Below are 19,185 nucleotides of genomic sequence, written 5' to 3'. Positions count from 1 at the left end.
TTAATAAGTAAGTAGACTGATTTGCCTCTTAGCTCTGCTCTAATTCCTTTGGTGGAAAGGTCTAATAAGAACAATATACAAAAGGCATTCATAAGAGAGGGAAAGGAATAAAAGGAGAAATGGCAAAATAACCTACAAACGGTAAATCTCCAAAAGCGTGGGGCAGATCCATCACCTTTGAGGTCCAGTACACAACAGATGGGCACCGGTGCAGGACGGTACGCTTTGGATAAGACTTGGGCTTGCCGCGCATGGCTCCTCATTTCATCCCTCCTCAAGTTGTGTGGGGGGTGGAGCAGCTCTTCTCTCTCGGTTGCTGCAGGTGACGGGCATGCCAAGTCGGTGTTACCTAAATAACCCGTGCTCCATACGCAGCTAACCGCGATGGAGCCACGCTTGGATCTACATATTCGGACTCCAGATCCCTGATGCTCTTTCCAGTGTGACGAAGGGCCCCGTGCGTTGGTTGCAGTGGTAAATAGTTTCTCAGTGGACTGATGGGTTCCCTAGCACCAGCTTTAGCATCGAAAAAAAGTCACTTTAATTATTAGGGGACAAGAGCCCAATTGATTCTTGGCATTTCCCAGGTGAAACAAAACTGAAGTATATACATCACAATCCAAAGCTCACACAAAAAGAGCATTGTGCTCCAAAGTTGTAATACTTGGAAGCAGTGTGGCTATTCTCATAAGGCTACGTGCTCAAAGGGCTTTTTAGCTGCTCATTAATAGTTGCCTTTGGAGCCAGATTTCAAACTACACAATGAAACGTTCATGTTACTTTATAATTACACCTGGTTATTTCTATACACAGAAAGTGGTGTTACCTATCAGACTTGACCTTATTTTTACACCAAACTTGACTTTACTCTCCACAAAACCGAATTCACCTTTCAAGGATGAAAGTTCGACACACTTTCCAAGAAGGAGTTTTAAAACATGATCTGATGGCATCGTTAAAATGAGCGCTTCTCCTACCAAGGTGATCCTTTTGAAGTAGACACTACTGATCCGGCTGTGTGGGTCTGGTTTATTTAAAAACCAACCACATTACTTTGTAGTGACCCTTGAATAAAACATCCTAAGCCTCCCAAGATTTCACAAGGGATAGAAAGAGGAGCCCGAGCCTATAGAAGAAGGAAACAGGGTGTCAGGAGATTTGAGACAAGAGTCCCCGAAAATCCCCGCAAACACCAATAGCAACAGCAACAGGTTGTGTCATCCTTAAAGCAAAAAATGTTACTGTTGGCTTGTTTCCGGAACTCCGGACCAGCCAAAAGGTCTTAATACTGTTGGTCATTTAACAAATCTCTCCTAGAATGAGAAGCATTTTGGTGACAGAATTAAGATCCTGGGTTTCATGCTAGCTCTGACTTCTGTGCAGACTGATCTGAAACGAATACCCTTCCTTCATCTCTCTCTGTGCCTCTCCTCCTCCACAGGCAGCATCGCCGCCATTACGGTGACTGTCATTGCCGTCGTATTGTTGGTGTTCGGAGTCGCAGCGTATCTGAAGATCAGGTGAGACGCACCACACTTTCTTCTTTATGAAGAGAAGGATTCCATTAGAGCTGGATTGCTGAGTGCTTGTTTCCTGATACGTACTTAGTTCTTGGAAATCCTGGCAGGGAAGTAAAAACGGCTGGTACACTACACATTGGACCGGAATAGATGGTACAGTATCTGAATGTTGGCAAAGCAGAATAAATAAGCAGAATAAATACGCGGCACGATGACGTAACGGGACAAGAATGAACCTGTAGTCAGGAGGCTGAAGCCTTGGCCCTCTGCCCTTAACTACCCCCTTTACCCTGAGAAGGCCACCTGCTTCCTGGACCTCAGGTTCCTCACTTGTGAAGTGGGTAGAGGCGTGAGCTCAGTGGTTCCTGAATACCGACGTACGGAACACTGATGTGTGGCTGTGTACCCGGTCGATAAGGAGGTTTTCACGGGTTCTAAAGCAAAAATGTTGAAAATACACGGAACGTGTAGTGTATTCTCTACAAAATGGGGTTTTCCCCTCTGAGATTATGCCCTTCTATCTTTGGTTTCGAAATATCTCCTCTTTTATGAAATGAAGGTGGTCACAGATGGTAGCTGAGGTTTTACTTGCCCTAGTCAAATAGAAACTTGCAGTAGACTATGAGCGCCCACTTTTGTTGTCTCCTGCTTTGTGAAATCCCAACGGCTCAAAACCACGTGACTTACACCGAGGGTCCTCACGGCGAAAACATGCCTCATGGCAAGCAGCAGTCTTATTCGCCGTGCCAGTCTGTGCGGTGCCTCCGATAAGGGACAGAAGGGCATGTGCGGCCATGGTGAGAACAGCCCCTCTCTGACCTCCAACCCATTCTCTTCTCAACAGCTGGAGCCATCTTTATGGTGGCCCTGGTGCTCCCTCCCTTAAAAGCCCCCAGTGGCTTCCCCCTGCCCTGAGAGTTCAGTTCTAACCCTTCAGCTTGACCTTCAAGGTCATTCGCGGGGCCTGCCTTACCTCTTCTTGCTCATCACACGTCTCCCTCCTAACCACAGAGCCACAGGTGCGCTCGCTGGCTGTCTGCCCAATTCTTATAGACTATGCCAGGCTCTTTTTCTCTCCAGGCCCTTGGCTCTGGCTGGTCCCCCTCTCTGAAGGCTTTTCTTCTAGCTGCCTCTCACGCAAAGCTTTCACATCACATCTTCCAGAAGGCTTCCTTTCCAGTTTGGTGCCCTTGTTCTTTACTATCTAAGTGCCTCATTGCTTTTGTCCTGGCTGTTAATCACTGTCTAGACGCACTGTTGAGCGTCCGACTTCGGCTCGGGTCACGATCTCGCAGTTTGTGAGTTCGCGCCCCGCGTCAGGCTCTGTGCTGACAGCTCAGAGCCTGGAGCCTGCTTCGGATCCTGTGTCTCCCCCTCTCTCTGCCCCTCCCATGCTCATGCTCTGTCTCTCTCTGTCTCTCAATAATAAACAAATGTTAAAAAATTTAAAAAAAAATAAAAAAGAATACCTAGTCACTCAGGCACTGCCGTGCACACACATGTACACTCCTCACTGGTTTTTCTTCTCCTCAGCTGCGCTTCTTCCTCAAGAGGTGCACATCCGGTGCTTCCCTCCTGGCCTGCTTGCCTCCGTGGATCTCACGGACTTCATTTATCATCTCTATCACACTTCACACGTCTCCGTGGCTGCCCTGTCTCATTTCCCCTGGCCACCCCAGCCCAAACCAACACTCACCAACTCTCCCGCCTCTTTCCCTTTTTTTTTTAAAGGTTAATTTATTCATTTTTGAGAGAGAAAGAGCACGGGGGGGGGGGGGGGCAGAGAGAGAGAGAGAGGGAGACGGCATCCCAAGCAGGCTCCACGCAGTCAGCACAGAGCCCAGTGTGGGGCTCAAACTCACAAACTGAGATCGTGACCTGAGCCAAACTCAGGACACTTAACCGACTGAGCCACCCAGGTGCCCTTCCGCTTCTCTTGCCCTGCTATCTCCCTCCATCTTTTGTTCTAAATTGTGCACAGGATGAATCAAACGATGGTGTTAAATATGAGAGCGCCTGGTACTATCACCTGTATCTAAGGTACAAAGCACAGGAAAGCCAGGTTTCAAAGAGAAATTGGAATTAAAGGGCCAGCGTCACCTGTGTCTAAAAGCCTTTATAAAAGCATCTTTGTCTCCTTCGTAGTTTAAAAAATCTTTTTCTCCATTAAGTTTGTATTTCCTTGACCAGAAAACTTAATTTTATGAATTATATCTTCCTAAATGGTACTCTTTTCCAGCTGGTTTCCTTACTAGTTTATCACTGCAGATACACCATTTTAATTCTGAGTTAAGTTGGCTTTTATGAACTAGTCTGGGGACCTCATTCCCTCTTTGTAGCCAGTTTCTCCGTGTTGGGGTGGGAGGAGGCAGAAAAGGAACTTACGGGTAAATTTGAGAACCATTCTGTTGTCACAGTGGTGAGTTTCTTAAGGGCTGTGTCACAAAAAGTGTGACGTCCACTGGAATGTGGAGTGAAATAAAACACTCTCCTCTCGCCATGCACTTGCCAAAAAGGATCTTGAAAGAATCTAAGGACTCTTCATCTTGACTCCAGGCGAGAATTCAAGATTACTGTCTCAAACCACTGACTACAGACAGGCAGTCTAGAACCATGATTAAAAATTAGACTCCAGGGGCTCCTGGGTGGCTCAGTCGGTTAGGGGTCTGACTCTTGACCTCGGCTCAGGTCATGATTTCACAGTTCATGGGTTCGAGCCCCACATCGGCCTCTGTGCTGACAGTGTGCAGCCTGCTTGGGAATCTCTCTCTTTCTCTCTCTCTGCCCCTTCCCCACTCATGTCCTCTGTCTCTCTCTCTCTCTCTCAAAATCAATAAACAACCTTAAAAAAAAAATTCAGACTCCAGAAGCAGGGAGACCTCGGTTTGAATCCACACTCTGCCACTTCTGAGCAGGCTCTGGTGTGACCTGAAAATGTCACGGAGCTTCGTGAGCCCTCACTTCTCCCTCCCCCATAAAAATAAGGGCCACGGTATTAACTACTTGGTAGCATTGTTGGGAAAATTAATGGACCTTGCCTCCCAGGTACCTAGCACTGCCATCATCATCACCATCATCATCAAAGTTGTCAGCGGGAAGCGGGAAGGGCTCTCAGCAGTACAGGTGCATTCTAGTTCGTGAGCATTAGCGGTGTGCCAGTTACCCTTCTAGCACTGTGGTCCCATCAGTGATGAGACACAGTGCTCCCATCGCAGAATGTACTGTGTTTGGAATATTTTGCTGGCAGGTCATAAAAATTGGTTCTAATGAGTGCTGATTAAAATTGCATCACGTTTTATTTTAAAAATTTAAAGTGTATCTTCTCTGGGCATTCTCAACACGAGGTGAACTCAGTGAATGATTACACTGAATTCGTCATGGCTTCCCTCCCCGTGTAGGCCCTCCGTCTTAAATGTAGAAAGGCCCCAGTGGTATAGGTTTGAGGTTGTTATTTATCTTTGGGACTACACCATTAAGGATGGGTAAAGTGATCAGACCCCTCTTTAGAAACCCCCTAAGGAAAACCCCTTTCTGCTGCTCTGTTAATTATTTTGGCAAAACGATAACATAAGGAGGTTAAAGAGCCCTCGTGCATCTTAAGGCTGGGCTAAAAGCGCTTCAAGTGTTGTTTTGCCAGATTCTTGGAAAGCCCCACTGATCATTCATCAAAAATACATTTGGCTAAATCGACAAATGTGTGTGTGTACGTACGTGTGCGTGTGTGCATGGGGGCCTGCCTGTGTGCATGCATGTGTGTGTGTATACCTAAGGGCGGGTTTTTCCTTGGCTGGAAGTTTATTCCATTTCTATCATCCCCGATTTCTGAGAAATCGAACATGACAAGTGGTCTGTTTTCTGTGGTCTTTCAGCTCACTTGGCTTGGGCGGAAAGTGACTGAAATCACAGCCCGTGAGGGAACCATTAGTTGCTGGCATGTGACCACGGGCTATCACCCTGGCTCAGCCAGTGTCCCTGCAAATGCAAAAGAAGTGTCTGCTTCAAAGGGCAGCCTCACAACCAGACGAGGGACACGTCCTGTCAGCTCTGCCAGTGCTGGCTCAGTAGTTGCCCCTTTTCCTAAATCTTAATTCTCTCTGAAGGCGTTGGTAAATTCAGCCATCTCTTTCCACACTCCTGTTCTTCAGGGACCCATGACCTCTAGTTTTGTCACAATACCCCCCGCCTAGGGAACCATCTCTTTCTGTAATCTAAGCCACTTTTGGAAGCGACGTAAAAATGAGCTGCCCTGAACCTTCCAGGGCTCTCCTCTATTACCGACCCCGCATTTTAGCTTGCAGTGGCATCGTGCAGAGGGAGGAACGTGGGCTTTGCGGTCAAGTTCAGCACTGACCCTTTTACTTACTATTTAAGTGGCCTTGGACAAATGATAACCTCCCTGATCCTGAATTTCTTCATCTGCAAACATCGAGTGGGTAACACCCTTCTTTCAAGGTTCTTTTGAAGATGAAATGGAGTGATGAACGTACGGCACCTGCAAAGACCGTGCAGCAGGGTGGTTAAGAACATGTGTTCTAGGGCAAATGTATTATGCACTTTGTGATCAGTTTTGTGTTCTATAACTGTATATAGTTATATTTATATCAGTATTATAGTACTAATACCTAACTCAGGTTAGGTAATACAACTACCTAACTACTACTAATACCTAATACCTAGCTCGAAATTGGTATGAGGGTTAAATTGTACCAGAGAGAAACCTTCAGCACCGGGTTCAAGGTGAGCACGATGGAAGGACGACGTCCTGTCACTGTAATGGTTGTTAACGCAGCGCTTACTACTTAGGTGCTCGGTAGAACGGTAGCGGCCAACAGTCCCGTTGGGTAGGCAGGGATTCAAAGGAGAGGGGAGAGGAGAGGGGGGAAGATGACACAGCAGCTCCGTTTTCCAATTACACGCCGATGTACAGACTTCCGTGTTCCACTTGGCGGTTTCAGTTGTGCTTCTTCTAAACGCCCGTGCGGTTGCATCCACGTTACATGTTCATAAACAGAAACCATCTCTGAGCACTCTTGATCTCAGGGCCTGTTTGCAACTTTAAAAGGAAGCAAGAGCCCTGCCTGCCTCTTGCAGAAGGGTGGCTTTAATTAGTGATGATTGAAGAACGAGGTAAGTCGGGTTTGCTGTGTTTAAATTGGCTCAAAGCTGTTCTGCCACGAGATAATCCCCTGTGCAGGAGACCGTATCTGCTATCGCCAGCAATGTGGATGCTGCTATAATTAGGTGTGGGTAACCCACACGGACAACAGGGGCTGTTCCCGTCACAAAAATAAATGTGATCTTGATTTAGAGACACGACAGGGCATTCTCTTAGAAGTCACCTGTCTTGCTTGAAGTCTTTCAGTGACCACATTTTATACAACGGGATTCCTTTTGGATGTTGGTAGGTTTGAAGAGTAGGGCCCAGCCATAAAGTCTAAGGTCTTCTAGAATCTGTTACTTGCGAGTTGACTTTTTTCGGATCAGCTTTTGGCATTCCGTAAGTCTGACTGACTTGATTCTGTACTTCGGTGGTTCTGAGACTTTAATGTGCATAAGAATCAATGGGGGAGGGGGGTAATTAAAAACACGGTTCCTTTTCATGTGATCGCCCAGCAATGTTAGCAACACCTCCTAAATGTTCCCCTAAACCCAGTTTAGTAATGTTCAACCTTATTTGACGGAAGTTCAAAAAAGGGGAAAATGTTCAGAGGTGATACTAGACAGACTCTTCATGAAGGAAGTGGGTCTTAAATGAAAATGAAAATTAATTTAGTACCCTGTATTTTATCCCCAGGATGTGTCCATGGCTTATCTAAGCAAAGTTAGGCACTCCTTGTCTGTCTGCTAAACAGGAAAAAAGGCTTTAATGGACATTAGGCAGCTCATTGTCATGTTCCAAATCAGCATATTTAAGCTTAGCAACCAATTTAATCCACCTATAGGCTAATACCAATCTGAGAAAACATGTAAGATTAGAAAATACCAATCTAGGGGCGCCTGTGTGGCTCAGTCAGTTAAGCGTCTGACTCTTGATTTTGGCTCAGGTCATGATCTCGTGGTTCATGGGATCCAGCCCCGTGTGAGGCTCCACACTGATAGTGTGGAGCCTGCTTGGGATTCTCTCTCTCCTCTCTCTGTCCCTCCCCCACTCATGCTTGCTGTCTCTCTTTATCTCTCTTTCTCTCAAAACAAATAAACTTAAAAAAAAAAGAAAAGAAATTACCAATCTCTAAAAATGTTTATGATTGGAAAAATTTGTATTTCTATCTGAACTCATTTATATAATCATTTCATCGCTTTTTCTTCTTCAAGTGTCTTCCTTGTGACCATTGTCCCCGTTCCTATATCTGTTATTCATGGGTCTTTAGAATAAATAAATTTCAAGACATTGCCCCCCAAAACAAAAACAAAAAACACCACCGTGGTTTCCTGGGGCTGGTCCCCATAGGTTCTGATTCCGTGTGGCAGCTCACAGGTGAGGCCAGTGCCACTGGGTGTGAGAACCATACTTTGAGTGACCCTGATCTACCCCCATCTCCCAACACACCAGACACACACATTCTAGATACAGTGCCCCCGCTGGTTCATGTCTTGGCTACTTTGGACAAGTTGATCCCTCGGTCACAGGTGTTTGGCTCACCTCTTTTTTATCTGCCTAATTCCAGGTTGTCTATCTCAAAAGAGACCCTCTCTGGGAAGCCTCCCTCCCACCCTCTCCAGGGTGAGTTCCTAGCTGCACACCTCTCCTTTGTACCACTCTGTTCCCTGCCCTGGAATCGTTGTATTCTTGGTCGGGCTCCTCCACTAGAAGGATAGAAAGCCCCTGGCAGTACTGGACATGTAATAATTGTTTTATAAACAGTTCCTGGCTGAGTGAATAATTCTGGGTAGGAAAGTTAAGGGTGCAGTGGGCAGTGTTCATTTATTCCAAATAAAGGGAAACTAAATTTAGAGGAGGGGAAGCTCTGGGAATCTATTAAACCATACACTTTCGGTAGTGACCTCCTGACTCTGAACTTGTTTACAAATAAACAAGTGATGAGAGCCTGCCAGTATGATACTGGCAGATAATTTTAAAATAAAAAATAAATTTCATCTACTCCTTCAAAGTAAAGGTTATTTTTAAAAAAAATTTATCTTAGAGAGAGCACTTGCAAGTGGTGGGGGCAGAGAGAGAGAGAGAGAGAGAGAGAGAGAGAGAGAGAATCCCAAGTGGGTTCCACGCTCAGTGTGGAGCCTGATGTGGGGCTGGATCCCACTACTCTGAGATCATGACCAGAGTTGAACACTCAACTGACTGAGCCACCCATGTGCCCCAGTAGAGGTGGTTACTTAAAGATAAATTTAAAACAGCTGCTCTTTAAAAGAAACCCAGACCATGGGAAGAACACCTTGAAAATCAATGTTTGGAATGTTTCCATTATTGGGATTTTAGTAGAAAGGCAGAAACTGATTCCTAAATTAGAATACTCATTCTGCCACTAACTTGCTTCAGGAAATGTGGGCAAATAAATCTACCCCTAAGAGTCACAGTTTTTCTCGGCTCCAAAACTATAGCTGACAATGCTAATTCCCTAGTTTCAACAAATGCACCATGGCTAAATAAGAGGTCAATATCAAGGGAAGCTGGGTGGGGGCCATATGTGAATTCTTTGTACCATCCTTGCATCCTGGCGGGCCTTCACATGGCCCATCCCACACCTGGTTTACCTGTCCTTTCAAATGTCATTTTAGTGAGACCTTTTCTGATCACCAACCATATTCGTGGTTACAGTCCCCACCTCACGTTTGGAACTCCTCATTCCCCTTCATTGCTTTGTTGTCTTCTGTTGCACATATTACCATTCGTCCTATTATTTTTCATGTCTTATTTATTGTGTCGGCCTCCAGGAGATCGTAAAGTCCCTTAGGACATGGATCGTGGCGGTTCTCCCAGCTCCAGAATCGGGCCTAATAGATTGTAAGGTTTCAGTGACTACTGAAATGAAAGGAGCCAGACAGGGAGATGACAATCAGAGAAAGCCACCAACAGAATAAGGAGACAGTGGTAGCTGCACAGGACTGGCTTTGCAAATGGATGATAAGAGTCTGAAGGCTTAATTACCAATGACTAATGAGCTGCAGGTTTAAGGCTGTGTTTTCCCAGCACTAAGCCATATCTTTTTCATCTTTACATCTCTTCTTCTTAGCACATAATAAGAGCTAACAATTGAATGGCAAGACTCACTCCTCGACTAAAGAGGTGAGAACTTGGGGAGGTGACACAATAAGCAAAGCTGGAGCCTTCACTGAGAACTGGGGTTGATTCTTACAAAGGGGAAGGTGTTTTCTTTCCTTTTTTTTTTAATATGAAATTTATTGTCAAATTGGTTTCCATACGGCACCCAGTGCTCATCCCAACAGGTGCCCTCCTCAATACCCATCACCCACCCTCCCCTCCCTCCCTCCCCCCATCAACCCTCAGTTTGTTCTCAGTTTTTAACAGTCTCTTATGCTTTGGCTCTCTCCCACTCTAACCTCTTTTTTTTTTTTTCCTTCCCCTCTTCCACAGTCTTCTGTTAAGTTTCTCAGGATCCACATAAGAGTGAAAACATACAGTATCTGTCTTTCTCTGTATGACTTCTTTCACTTAGCATAACACTCTCCAGTTCCATCCACGTTGCTACAAAAGGCCATATTTCATTCTTTCTCATTGCCACATAGTACTCCATTGTGTATATAAACCACAATTTCTTTTTCCATTCATCAGTTGATGGACATTTAGGCTTTCTATAATTTGACTTTTGTTGAAAGTGCTTCTATAAACATTGGGGTGCAAGTGCCCCTATGCATCAGTACTCCTGTATCCCTTGGGTAAATTCCTAGCAGTGCTATTGCTGGGTCATAGGGTAGATCTAAAATAAGTTTGTTTCAGCACAAGTAAAACACCTCATTCATTTTCAAAGACAATGGAGTTCCGTTAAGTACTGATGCTACGGTGGTCTTAAAATAGGTACCATTTTGCAGTTGTGGAAAAGGCCTCAAACCACAAACGTCACCACCACAGGTATCAGTTGTCACAAGGCATCAGCAGTTAGGGAGGAGGGGAGTAGGAAGGGCTGCTTCCTGTTAGAGCCAAGCCATTTGAGAAGGAAGCCACGAAGCCAGGGCTTAACATAAATCACTCCCTGTTTTGTCCTCCCCGGGTTCTGCTGTTAGCTCCCTAAACCATACTGTACCGCAGAAGGGCACTGACAGCAGAGTGCCGTTGATTCACAGGGCCTGTGAGCACGGTGCTGGGTGCTTTGAAGCCACATCACTGCATGAGAGAAATTTAGCTATACTTCTCTTTCCTCTCCCTACAATTAAGGTCAAAGTGATGGCTTTGACCCTTTGTATTCTTTAATAATATTTTCAGTTTGCCGTGGTTACACTGCACGATGAATTGCCACGGGCCAGACTAATCCCTGCTGGTATCGACCAAACAAACTCCATATATACTATTTATCTGTACCTGATGTAAGCATTCGTCATCAAATATTTATGAAAGAGCCACCACAGTAAGAGCAACATACTATATGTCCAGAAAATTCAAAGGAAGGTAAGACGTAGGCTGCCCCCAAGAGGTTTACCATCTAAGGGAGCCAAGGCACAGCGGTTAGAAAATGCAGCTATGTTGAATGGTACCAGTCTTCATGAAGTTGAGTAAAGATAACCGCCTCGACCTGACAGCGGTGACATTCGTACAGACTGCTATTCGGAGTGAAATTAGGTGAAGCGGTGTTGCAGAACAGGGCCAGGAGACCAGGTTTCAATACCAGCTCTACCATTAAATCACTTGGACAGAGTCACGTAGGTTTCTTAAGCCTCATCTTCCTAATCTTGAAAGTGAGATTGTTTTCACCTCTTGGACGCCACGAGTTCCGATCTGAAGCCTCCCGATTTCCATCTAAAATGTGCATGATCTAAGAAGTTCTGACCTAGAGAGATAGTTTAAAAGGGTCATTGTTCTCCTCTTACCCCTCTCTCTCTCTCTCTCTCTCTCTCTCTCTCTCTCTCTCTCACGCACACACACACACACACACACACACAAATGTGTTTGTCTTTCTCTCTCTACAGTATTATACGATTTATCCAAACCTGGCTGGGATCCCAGCACACCCAATTCTTCTTGTTTAGCCTTGTTAATATATTAAAACAAGCTACAAGTTCAGTACATTCCCACTTATGGCTTATCTCTATCTCTTGCTTCACTTTCCTCATTTATTGGTAATTTATTCAACTCCCTGTTCATTCAAATGAGAAAGCAAAGAAAAATGAAAGTAAAGATCGGTCTTTTGCTTTTATTTTCCTAGTATTGATGTCGTGAATGTCTCTTATAAAACAGCAGATTCAGGGAGGCTCTGATCAAATAGTCTTGCCTGAAAATAACGATAAGCAGTAAAACCTGATGACCGAGAGAGTTTTAATCCTCTGGCCCCACTCCAGCACAATATTTTTTTTTTAATTCAAATAACAACAATATCAGAAACGGGTTTTTTAACTATGCCTGGAGTGTAGTTTCAGGAGTTCTTGGTGGGAAGGAGGCTTGCTTTTCACTCAGTGCCCTTTTCCACTATTTGCCGTGTGCTTGTGTAAGTTTCATTATAATAAAAATTAAACAGCGATACTGGCCAACATTTACTGTGCATTTACTATGTGCCAGGCCTTTTATATGCATTACCTCATTTAGTCCTCCCACCAGCTCGAACACATTTTAAGTTTCTCCATTTTATAGATGAATAAACAGGGGTTTAAAAACATATTCAAGGACATGCATCTATTGACCCAACTGATACTTTATGGGAATAAAATTATATGGTAGATGTAAAATGCTGCGAGACGTTATATTACCATACAAAGGCGAGGCAGGAGTACCCTATCAATATCAGAGCAAGTTTATTAGGTAGATGTTGGCCAGGCGTGCAACAGTAAGTCATGCTGAAATCTAGGCTGAGCTCCAGTCCTATAATCCTGAGGTTTTTACTAGTTCATTCTATAGCTTCCATTTCTCAACCGTCCCATTGAAGGATTTGTTTGAGGCTGGAGGTGTTAAGTGTGGGGGAGGTGTTGGCAATGCATGGCCTGTGACCTTGTTTACCAAAACTGGCCTCCCTTAATCCCCGTCCATCAGATCCAACGGTGTGTTATTTCTGGTCTCTTTCCTTCTCACACCTACAGAAATGAGTGTGGGTCGTTAGGGGAAACCAAAGCACATGGTGGAACATTCTCAAATTTCCAGGTGCATCGGCTGGGTGAGCTGAGCCAGCTCTCAGAATTTTGAGGTCTAAGAATCTCAAAACGAATTCAGCAAGGGCCTGGCTCTTTGCAACAGATCTTCTCTTTTCAAATCCCTGGTATATGTAAACACCATATAGAAGAGCGACAGCAATTATGGTAGCCAGAGATGTAAGTGTAATGCACGCTTTCTGTGCCTTTCAGATTGTATTTTCATTTTGTTCAGTTTTCACGTTGAGCCGAGAAAAAAATTGGGGGGAGGGAGGTGGGGGGGCCACATTTGTGTGTCCTGTATATAGCAGACATGATTTCCAGTGGCCAGGTGTGATAATTCACACACTAGCATGAACCTCAGAACCACTCTATGTTTCATTTTGTGCCGTTCTCCCAGTCCTGACATTAGTTTTAGCCGTAAAATGATGATAATCCTCCCTGGGAAGCTTCTGTCTTGGGAACAGATTGGCTTTTCGGGATGTAGTTTATTTCCAATCACTGTTTCTTCCACAAACAGTGATTAAGGACTTATTATGTGCTGGATATTCTTCGAGGCTTTGGAGACGGTGCTAAGAACAAACAAAGTAGGCAAATCATCCGTATTTACAGTTTCGTCAAGGGAGGCGGCAATAACAAAATAAACAAGTAAATTATATAGTGTGTGAGAAGGTGATGAGTCCTATGAGAAAATCAAGCCAGGGGTGCTGGGGGGGTGGGAATTGCAAGTTAAATAGATCTCTTACGGAAGGCCTCACTGGAAAGGTGATATTTGTGCAAAGACTTGATAGAGATGAAGGAATGAACTGTGTGGACACCTGGAGGACAGCTGTTCCAAGCTGAAGGAATGGTACATGCAAAGGCCCTGAGGCAAGAGGGTGCCAGACATGATGGGAAGGAGCAGGGAGGCATGGTTGGAGCAGAAAGAGCGAGAAGGACTGGAGTAGTAGCTGATGTGGTCAGAAAAGTAACAGGGGACAGATCCCGAAGGGCTTTGAACACTGTTGTAATAACTTTGGCTTTTACTCTATGAGATGAGGACCCACTCCAAGGTTGTTGGTTTTTTGTTTTTTAAATGTTTATTTTTGTTTGCGAGCACAAGCTGGGGAGGGACAGAGTGAGGCAGAGAGAGAGGGAGACAGAGGATCCAAAGCAGGCTCTGTGCCAACAACAGACAGCAGACAGCCTGATGCGGGGCTCGAACTCGTGAACCTCAAGATCATGACTTGAGCCAAAGTTGGAAGCTTAACCAATTTAGCCACACAGGCGCCCCGCCACTCTGAGGTTTTAAACAGAGGAGTGATCACTATCTGATTTCAGTTTCTTGTAGAAATAATATTGATTGTGAGACAGGTTCCCAGAATGACCCATCAAAGCCTGTTAAGCGCATATTGCCATTGAACTGAGGGGTGCTAATCGGACTCTGGGAAGCTGAGCTCAGAGCTCGGGACCCAGGAGGTAGGAATCTGATTCATAGCTCAGTTGGGTGACTTTGTGCACGTCAGTCAACAGCTCTGAGGGAGAAATTTTCCCCAGCAGAAAAATAAGCAATACCTGGTCCCTGGCCTTATTTTGAGGACCCTCAAGTACTAATGGAACACAGAAGCATTTTGTAGATTGTAAAACACTATATGCTGGTCAGGAGGGGTGGAGAGAGGAACAGTGGTGTCATTATTATTTCTGGGGAAACTGAGTCCAGGACTTAAGTGAAATGCCCGAATGCAACATTCCCTTTGCCATTACTTCTTATTAAGTAGCCATAGGAATGGGTCCCCCTCCTTCTCTAGCACTGGAGGTCAAGGAGAGGGACAAGGACCCAGCTGGTCTCAGTGGAAGGTGCCAGCTGGGTTCCCAGGTGAGCAGTTCCCAGGTGGTAACTTCCAGGGCTTTGTGGACTGAGGCTTCCACGGCTGGTGGGTGCAAGCATCCTGTCCCCCTCGTGAGGGCCCTGGAGGCCTCCTTTGCTCAGGCTGTCGGGCCGCCGTCAGCTAGCCCCAGACGGCCAACTTCTCCAAATAACCACAGCCCTCTCCTCCTCCCACCAGGCATTCCTCCTACGGAAGGCTTCTGGATGATCACGACTACGGATCCTGGGGAAACTACAACAACCCTCTGTACGACGACTCCTAACGAAGGAACGTGGCTGGGATGAGAAATAACTGTTCTTTATTTATAAGTGCTTTCCCAGTAGAATTAATACAAGTACCTGATGCGCATCGCGCGACAATCTTAAGCCCTGTTTTGTTGGTTTGGTTGTTTTGTTTTCCTCCCTCTCCTCTGGCTGCTGTAACTTCCCCTTTCTGGTACAAAAAGAATCTTTGTTTTAAGGTGAGTGGAGGCTTATCTGCAGCCAAAATGGGCCAGCCTGGAGCCGGAGCCACAGGCCAGACCGCCGTGGTGGAGGCTTCTGGACCCAACAGGATCCACTGGAAGAGGGACGGAGGGCCAGGGATTGAGTTGTTTTGTGTCTGTGGGGGGGTTGGGGGGGGTTACTTTGGGAGGGACTTTTTGTTTGTGGCGTTTCTTATACTTTTATTTAGGAAATTCTATTAAATCTCAGTGAGGGGCAAGGAAATGAGTACTGGGAGGATTTCGCCCCGCAGGTGAGGAAGCAGGGGCTGCTCGGATTCCTTTTTAATCTGTTTTTACCTAGTTGTAGCTGACAGGATGTCTGCTTGGCTCTACAAGCTGGATCCCGGCTTCTTCACTGCCTCATTAATGGAAGAGGAAACTAGAAGGTGACCTGGAGGAGGCCAGCAAGCCGAAGGACAGTAGCATGTTGCTGTCAGAGCTCAGCGTGCCCTCTATCTGTTCTCCCCTCCAGGCCACCCATCTCTGCTAAGGATGCTCATTCTAGTCGGCTGCAGCTGAGATCGCGGCCCCCAGGCTCTCCGTGGGAGAGGGCTGTGACATGAGTTTAGTTATCGGAGAGAAAGGGGGAGCGTGTGTGCGAGTGAGCGTGCGGTGGGGCAGTGGGGGAGGCTGGGAGGGCAGGCTGGGAGCAGACAAGCACTGAGTGCCGCGTTAAGGAAACTAGGAATCGGCCCTCAATAACTAACAGTGTCATCCACTGCTTGGAGGGGCGTCTGGAATCCTTGCTTTATACCCATGAAACAGCTGGTCCACTGCCTTCCGGTCTGTTGGATAATGGCTGTAAACTTTTTTTTTTAAGGGTAAAGGCATTAGTCTATATGCAGTTGTTCAGGGAGGCAATTCCATAGGAAACAGACACCATGAGTAATCCGTGCATTCTTCCCATACACTTACCTCACTAATTCTGCCCTTTAATTAATGAGCACTCTTAGGTATACAGTCTTAAGACCCTACAACTTGAATTTTGAGAAGGAACCGATCATGTTTGCAGATATCCATTTATTGCAGGGGTTCTCAACCGGCAGACAATTTTGCGTCCCCCAGGAAACATTTAAAAATGTCTTGTGACATTTTTGAGTGTCACAACTTGGTGTTCCTAGTAGGTAGAGGCCACAGATCCGCTAAACAACCTACAGGGCACGGGCTAGCCCACCGCAACAAAGAATCATCTGGCCCCAAATGTCAATAGTACGGAGTTTGAGAAACCATGAGTTACTGAAATGCCCATGTTTAACAAAACAGGACACTGCCAGAGTAGTATTTTTTCTTTTTAATTAAATGAAACAATTTGTTAAATTGTTATCTAAAAAGTAGTTTGTTGGCTTATGGGTTGTTTTGGCATGCGTGGCTGGCTGTGTATTTCTGTGTGTTCTCTAGATAGCTTTATTTCATGGCTCAAACTCTATCCTCCTGTAACACCTGATGTTAGCAAATGGCATCTCATGTCCTGATTGGAGTGGGAAACTTCCATGGTTTGGGAAACATAAATTGGGCCCTGTTTCAGAATGTGTTCTGTTGTCCCACAGTGTTTTAAAGAACTTGAAATGGGATCAGTTTTTCTTTCTAAACCCGGACCTGCTGCCATGGCTCTGTTTGGTTTCCAGAAACTTGACCCTCAGGTCAACCTGTCACTCGCTGTGGTCCAGCAAGTACTGACATGAAAACCATTGTTGCCACGCTGTTCACAGTTGCCAGGAGGGTTCCACTTTCCACAGCCTGCCATCCCACACTCTGCAAAGAAATTATTCTTCTTATTAACAATTTAATGTTTATTTCATTTTTGAGAGAGAGAGAGAGAGAGAGAGACAGAGCGTGAGCACGTGAAGGGCAGAGACACAGAACTCGAAGCAGGATCCAGGCTCTGAGCTGTCAGCACAGAGCCTGATGCGGGGCTCAAACTCACGAACCGTGAGATCATGACCTGAGCCGAAGTTGGATGCTCAACCGACTGAGCCACACAGACGCCCCTGCGAAGAAATTATTCTTAAATTCCTTCCATATCAAAGGAGAATGAGCAACCCCCAGAGATATTTTACAATAGGACTAGGTAATGAGAAGTAGAGTGCCAAGAATTCTGATATCTCTGATTAAAAAAAAAAAAAAGTGGACATTCTCAGAAAAATGGCCAGGGATGACCAGTGGTGCCCCCTCTGGCCGTGATGGGCCTGAATAGTTGTCTCTCTTCCCTACTCTCATGCCCTTTATAAAGCCTAGAGGCTCTCAGTTTAGCAAAGAACAATTCAGTAAAAACAGGATATCCCTTTTATTTTCTCCCTCAGCCACAAACATTTTGACAAAATGTCCATGAAACACCTTCAAAGTGGTGCTCTTCTGGATAAATACTGGGTCAGTCATTATGCTGGGTCAGAGGGACCAACCTCTTCCCAGGAAATGCTGACCAGTTATGAACCACGGACTCAGTAACATCTGTCCTAACCGAAGTCTTCTGTTGTTCAAGAGCGATTGGTGGGTTTGTTGCTCCTGTTACTTTCCAAATCCTTATGGCAAAGGGAGAGATCTGGACCTCAGGAAGATCTGTTCAGCAAGGTGACAGCTTCCCATAAAAACTCTAACACTCCGTGTTATGTCAGTGTAAACTACCATAGGTTGAACCTTATTTTGCCAAGTGCATTTTTTTTCTGAGTTGGCCAAAGAATTTCAACAACTGTATTCAACATAGGTTGCTTAACACACACACACACACCCCTGAAATACATGCTGATAATTGACGCCTAGACATCAGAGAGTCTGTTCAGGTCTACCCAAGGGAAATAGCTTCAGCGGATCTAAAGCAACCACATTCCTTCCAGGAATAGGACTAGGTCAATAAAGCGATAGAATGTCAGAGCAGGAGGGAGGCAAGCAGCCTCTTCGAAACCACAGATTGCAAATGATGAACAGTGGGATCCAACTTTGTCTTCTTTTCTCCTGGCCCCAGTGAAGTCTCTTGCCCTCCCTGGATGTCTGTCTTCATTTCTTAAATGAGGGTGTTGCTTTCACATTGACCTCACCCCACACTACCTCACAAACGTGTTGTGAGGATTAATGAAACGATGTCTAGTGTTTTCAGTTTCTGGAGAAAAGATATTTATGGACATTTAAAGTATTAACGCAGATATATATAAGGGATCTCAGTTTCAGTTTCTTGTTTGTTGTGGTACTGGTGTGTTTTCACTTACATCTATCAAGCGACAGCTGTTATGGTAGCCACATCGGGCAGCTGTCATAGCTATGAGCTACCCCCCGTGCTGCTGACTGACTGCAGGGTTAGCTGTGCCCAGGACCAGAATGGTTTCTGTCTCCAAATGAAAAGATGTCCCAGGACATAGGTCTCCCGGACTACTGAGCTAGGATCCAGGAGGTTAGGGTAACACAGTATAGATACCTGAGCACTAACAGCGGTAGACCTCTGGCCTTCACCGCCCTGAAGTTGTTCTGAGTTCTTTACAGAGTTGATTCTGGTTTGAAGTCATCTGTTTGCCCTTCGTCTTGCTTGCAAGGGTGCATGGTTCAAACCCTCACGGGTGGGAAATGAATTTTGCAACTGGGCCGTGTTGATTTGCACGTTGATTCACTGATTCACCTTCTTTGCCTTTAACCTCCTGTTGGCAAATGAATGTACCATTTCAACTTTGATTTTAAGGCATTAGTTGATACTGGTAATAGTGCTAACCAGAAGACCCATGCCAGCTTGCTTTCTTGGGGTGAGTTAGCCAACATCACTTAAAAGATGGAAAGATGTGCAACTTCTTTGATATTTGATGTCATTGTACCTACATTTGTTGTAAGACATATTGCATACTAATTATATCAATTAAAGTTGTTAAAAGCCTGCATCTGACAGTAGTGATTCACATTTTGATATGTTTTGTTATTCAAGCCATTGAGTCGCTCTGCTCATATTAAGTAGCCTTGACTTGTTCTTAAAGAAAATTTACCCCACATCAATAGATAGCATTTTCTGCACGGCAGGAAGGCTTCTCTGATCTTGAAACAGAATTGAAGAGTGTCAGAAACAAAACTTTCTAAGGAGTGATTTTGCTCT

The 19,185-nt window shown here is 45.3% G+C and overlaps 1 protein-coding gene across 1 annotated transcript in view; it reads left to right on the top strand.

Annotated features, from left to right (window-relative positions):
• The window catches only part of PARM1 (prostate androgen-regulated mucin-like protein 1), a 109,746-nt gene extending 90,770 nt beyond the window's left edge, over nucleotides 1–18,976 (top strand). The window contains exons 3-4 of the mRNA XM_019467440.2: nucleotides 1,442–1,520; nucleotides 14,813–18,976. Of these exons, the coding sequence (XP_019322985.2) occupies nucleotides 1,442–1,520; nucleotides 14,813–14,897 (164 nt within the window). The 3' untranslated portion in view covers nucleotides 14,898–18,976. The remainder of the gene's footprint in view (nucleotides 1–1,441; nucleotides 1,521–14,812) is intronic.
• Nucleotides 18,977–19,185: the final 209 nt, after the last annotated feature.

This window comes from Panthera pardus, unplaced genomic scaffold (assembly GCF_024362965.1).
Source record: "Panthera pardus isolate Hobbes unplaced genomic scaffold, ASM2436296v1 HiC_scaffold_13, whole genome shotgun sequence".
Classification (NCBI taxonomy): Eukaryota; Metazoa; Chordata; class Mammalia; order Carnivora; family Felidae; genus Panthera; species Panthera pardus.
The sequence above is the reverse complement of the archived record's forward strand: the minus strand, read 5'-3'. Positions and strand labels throughout refer to the sequence as shown.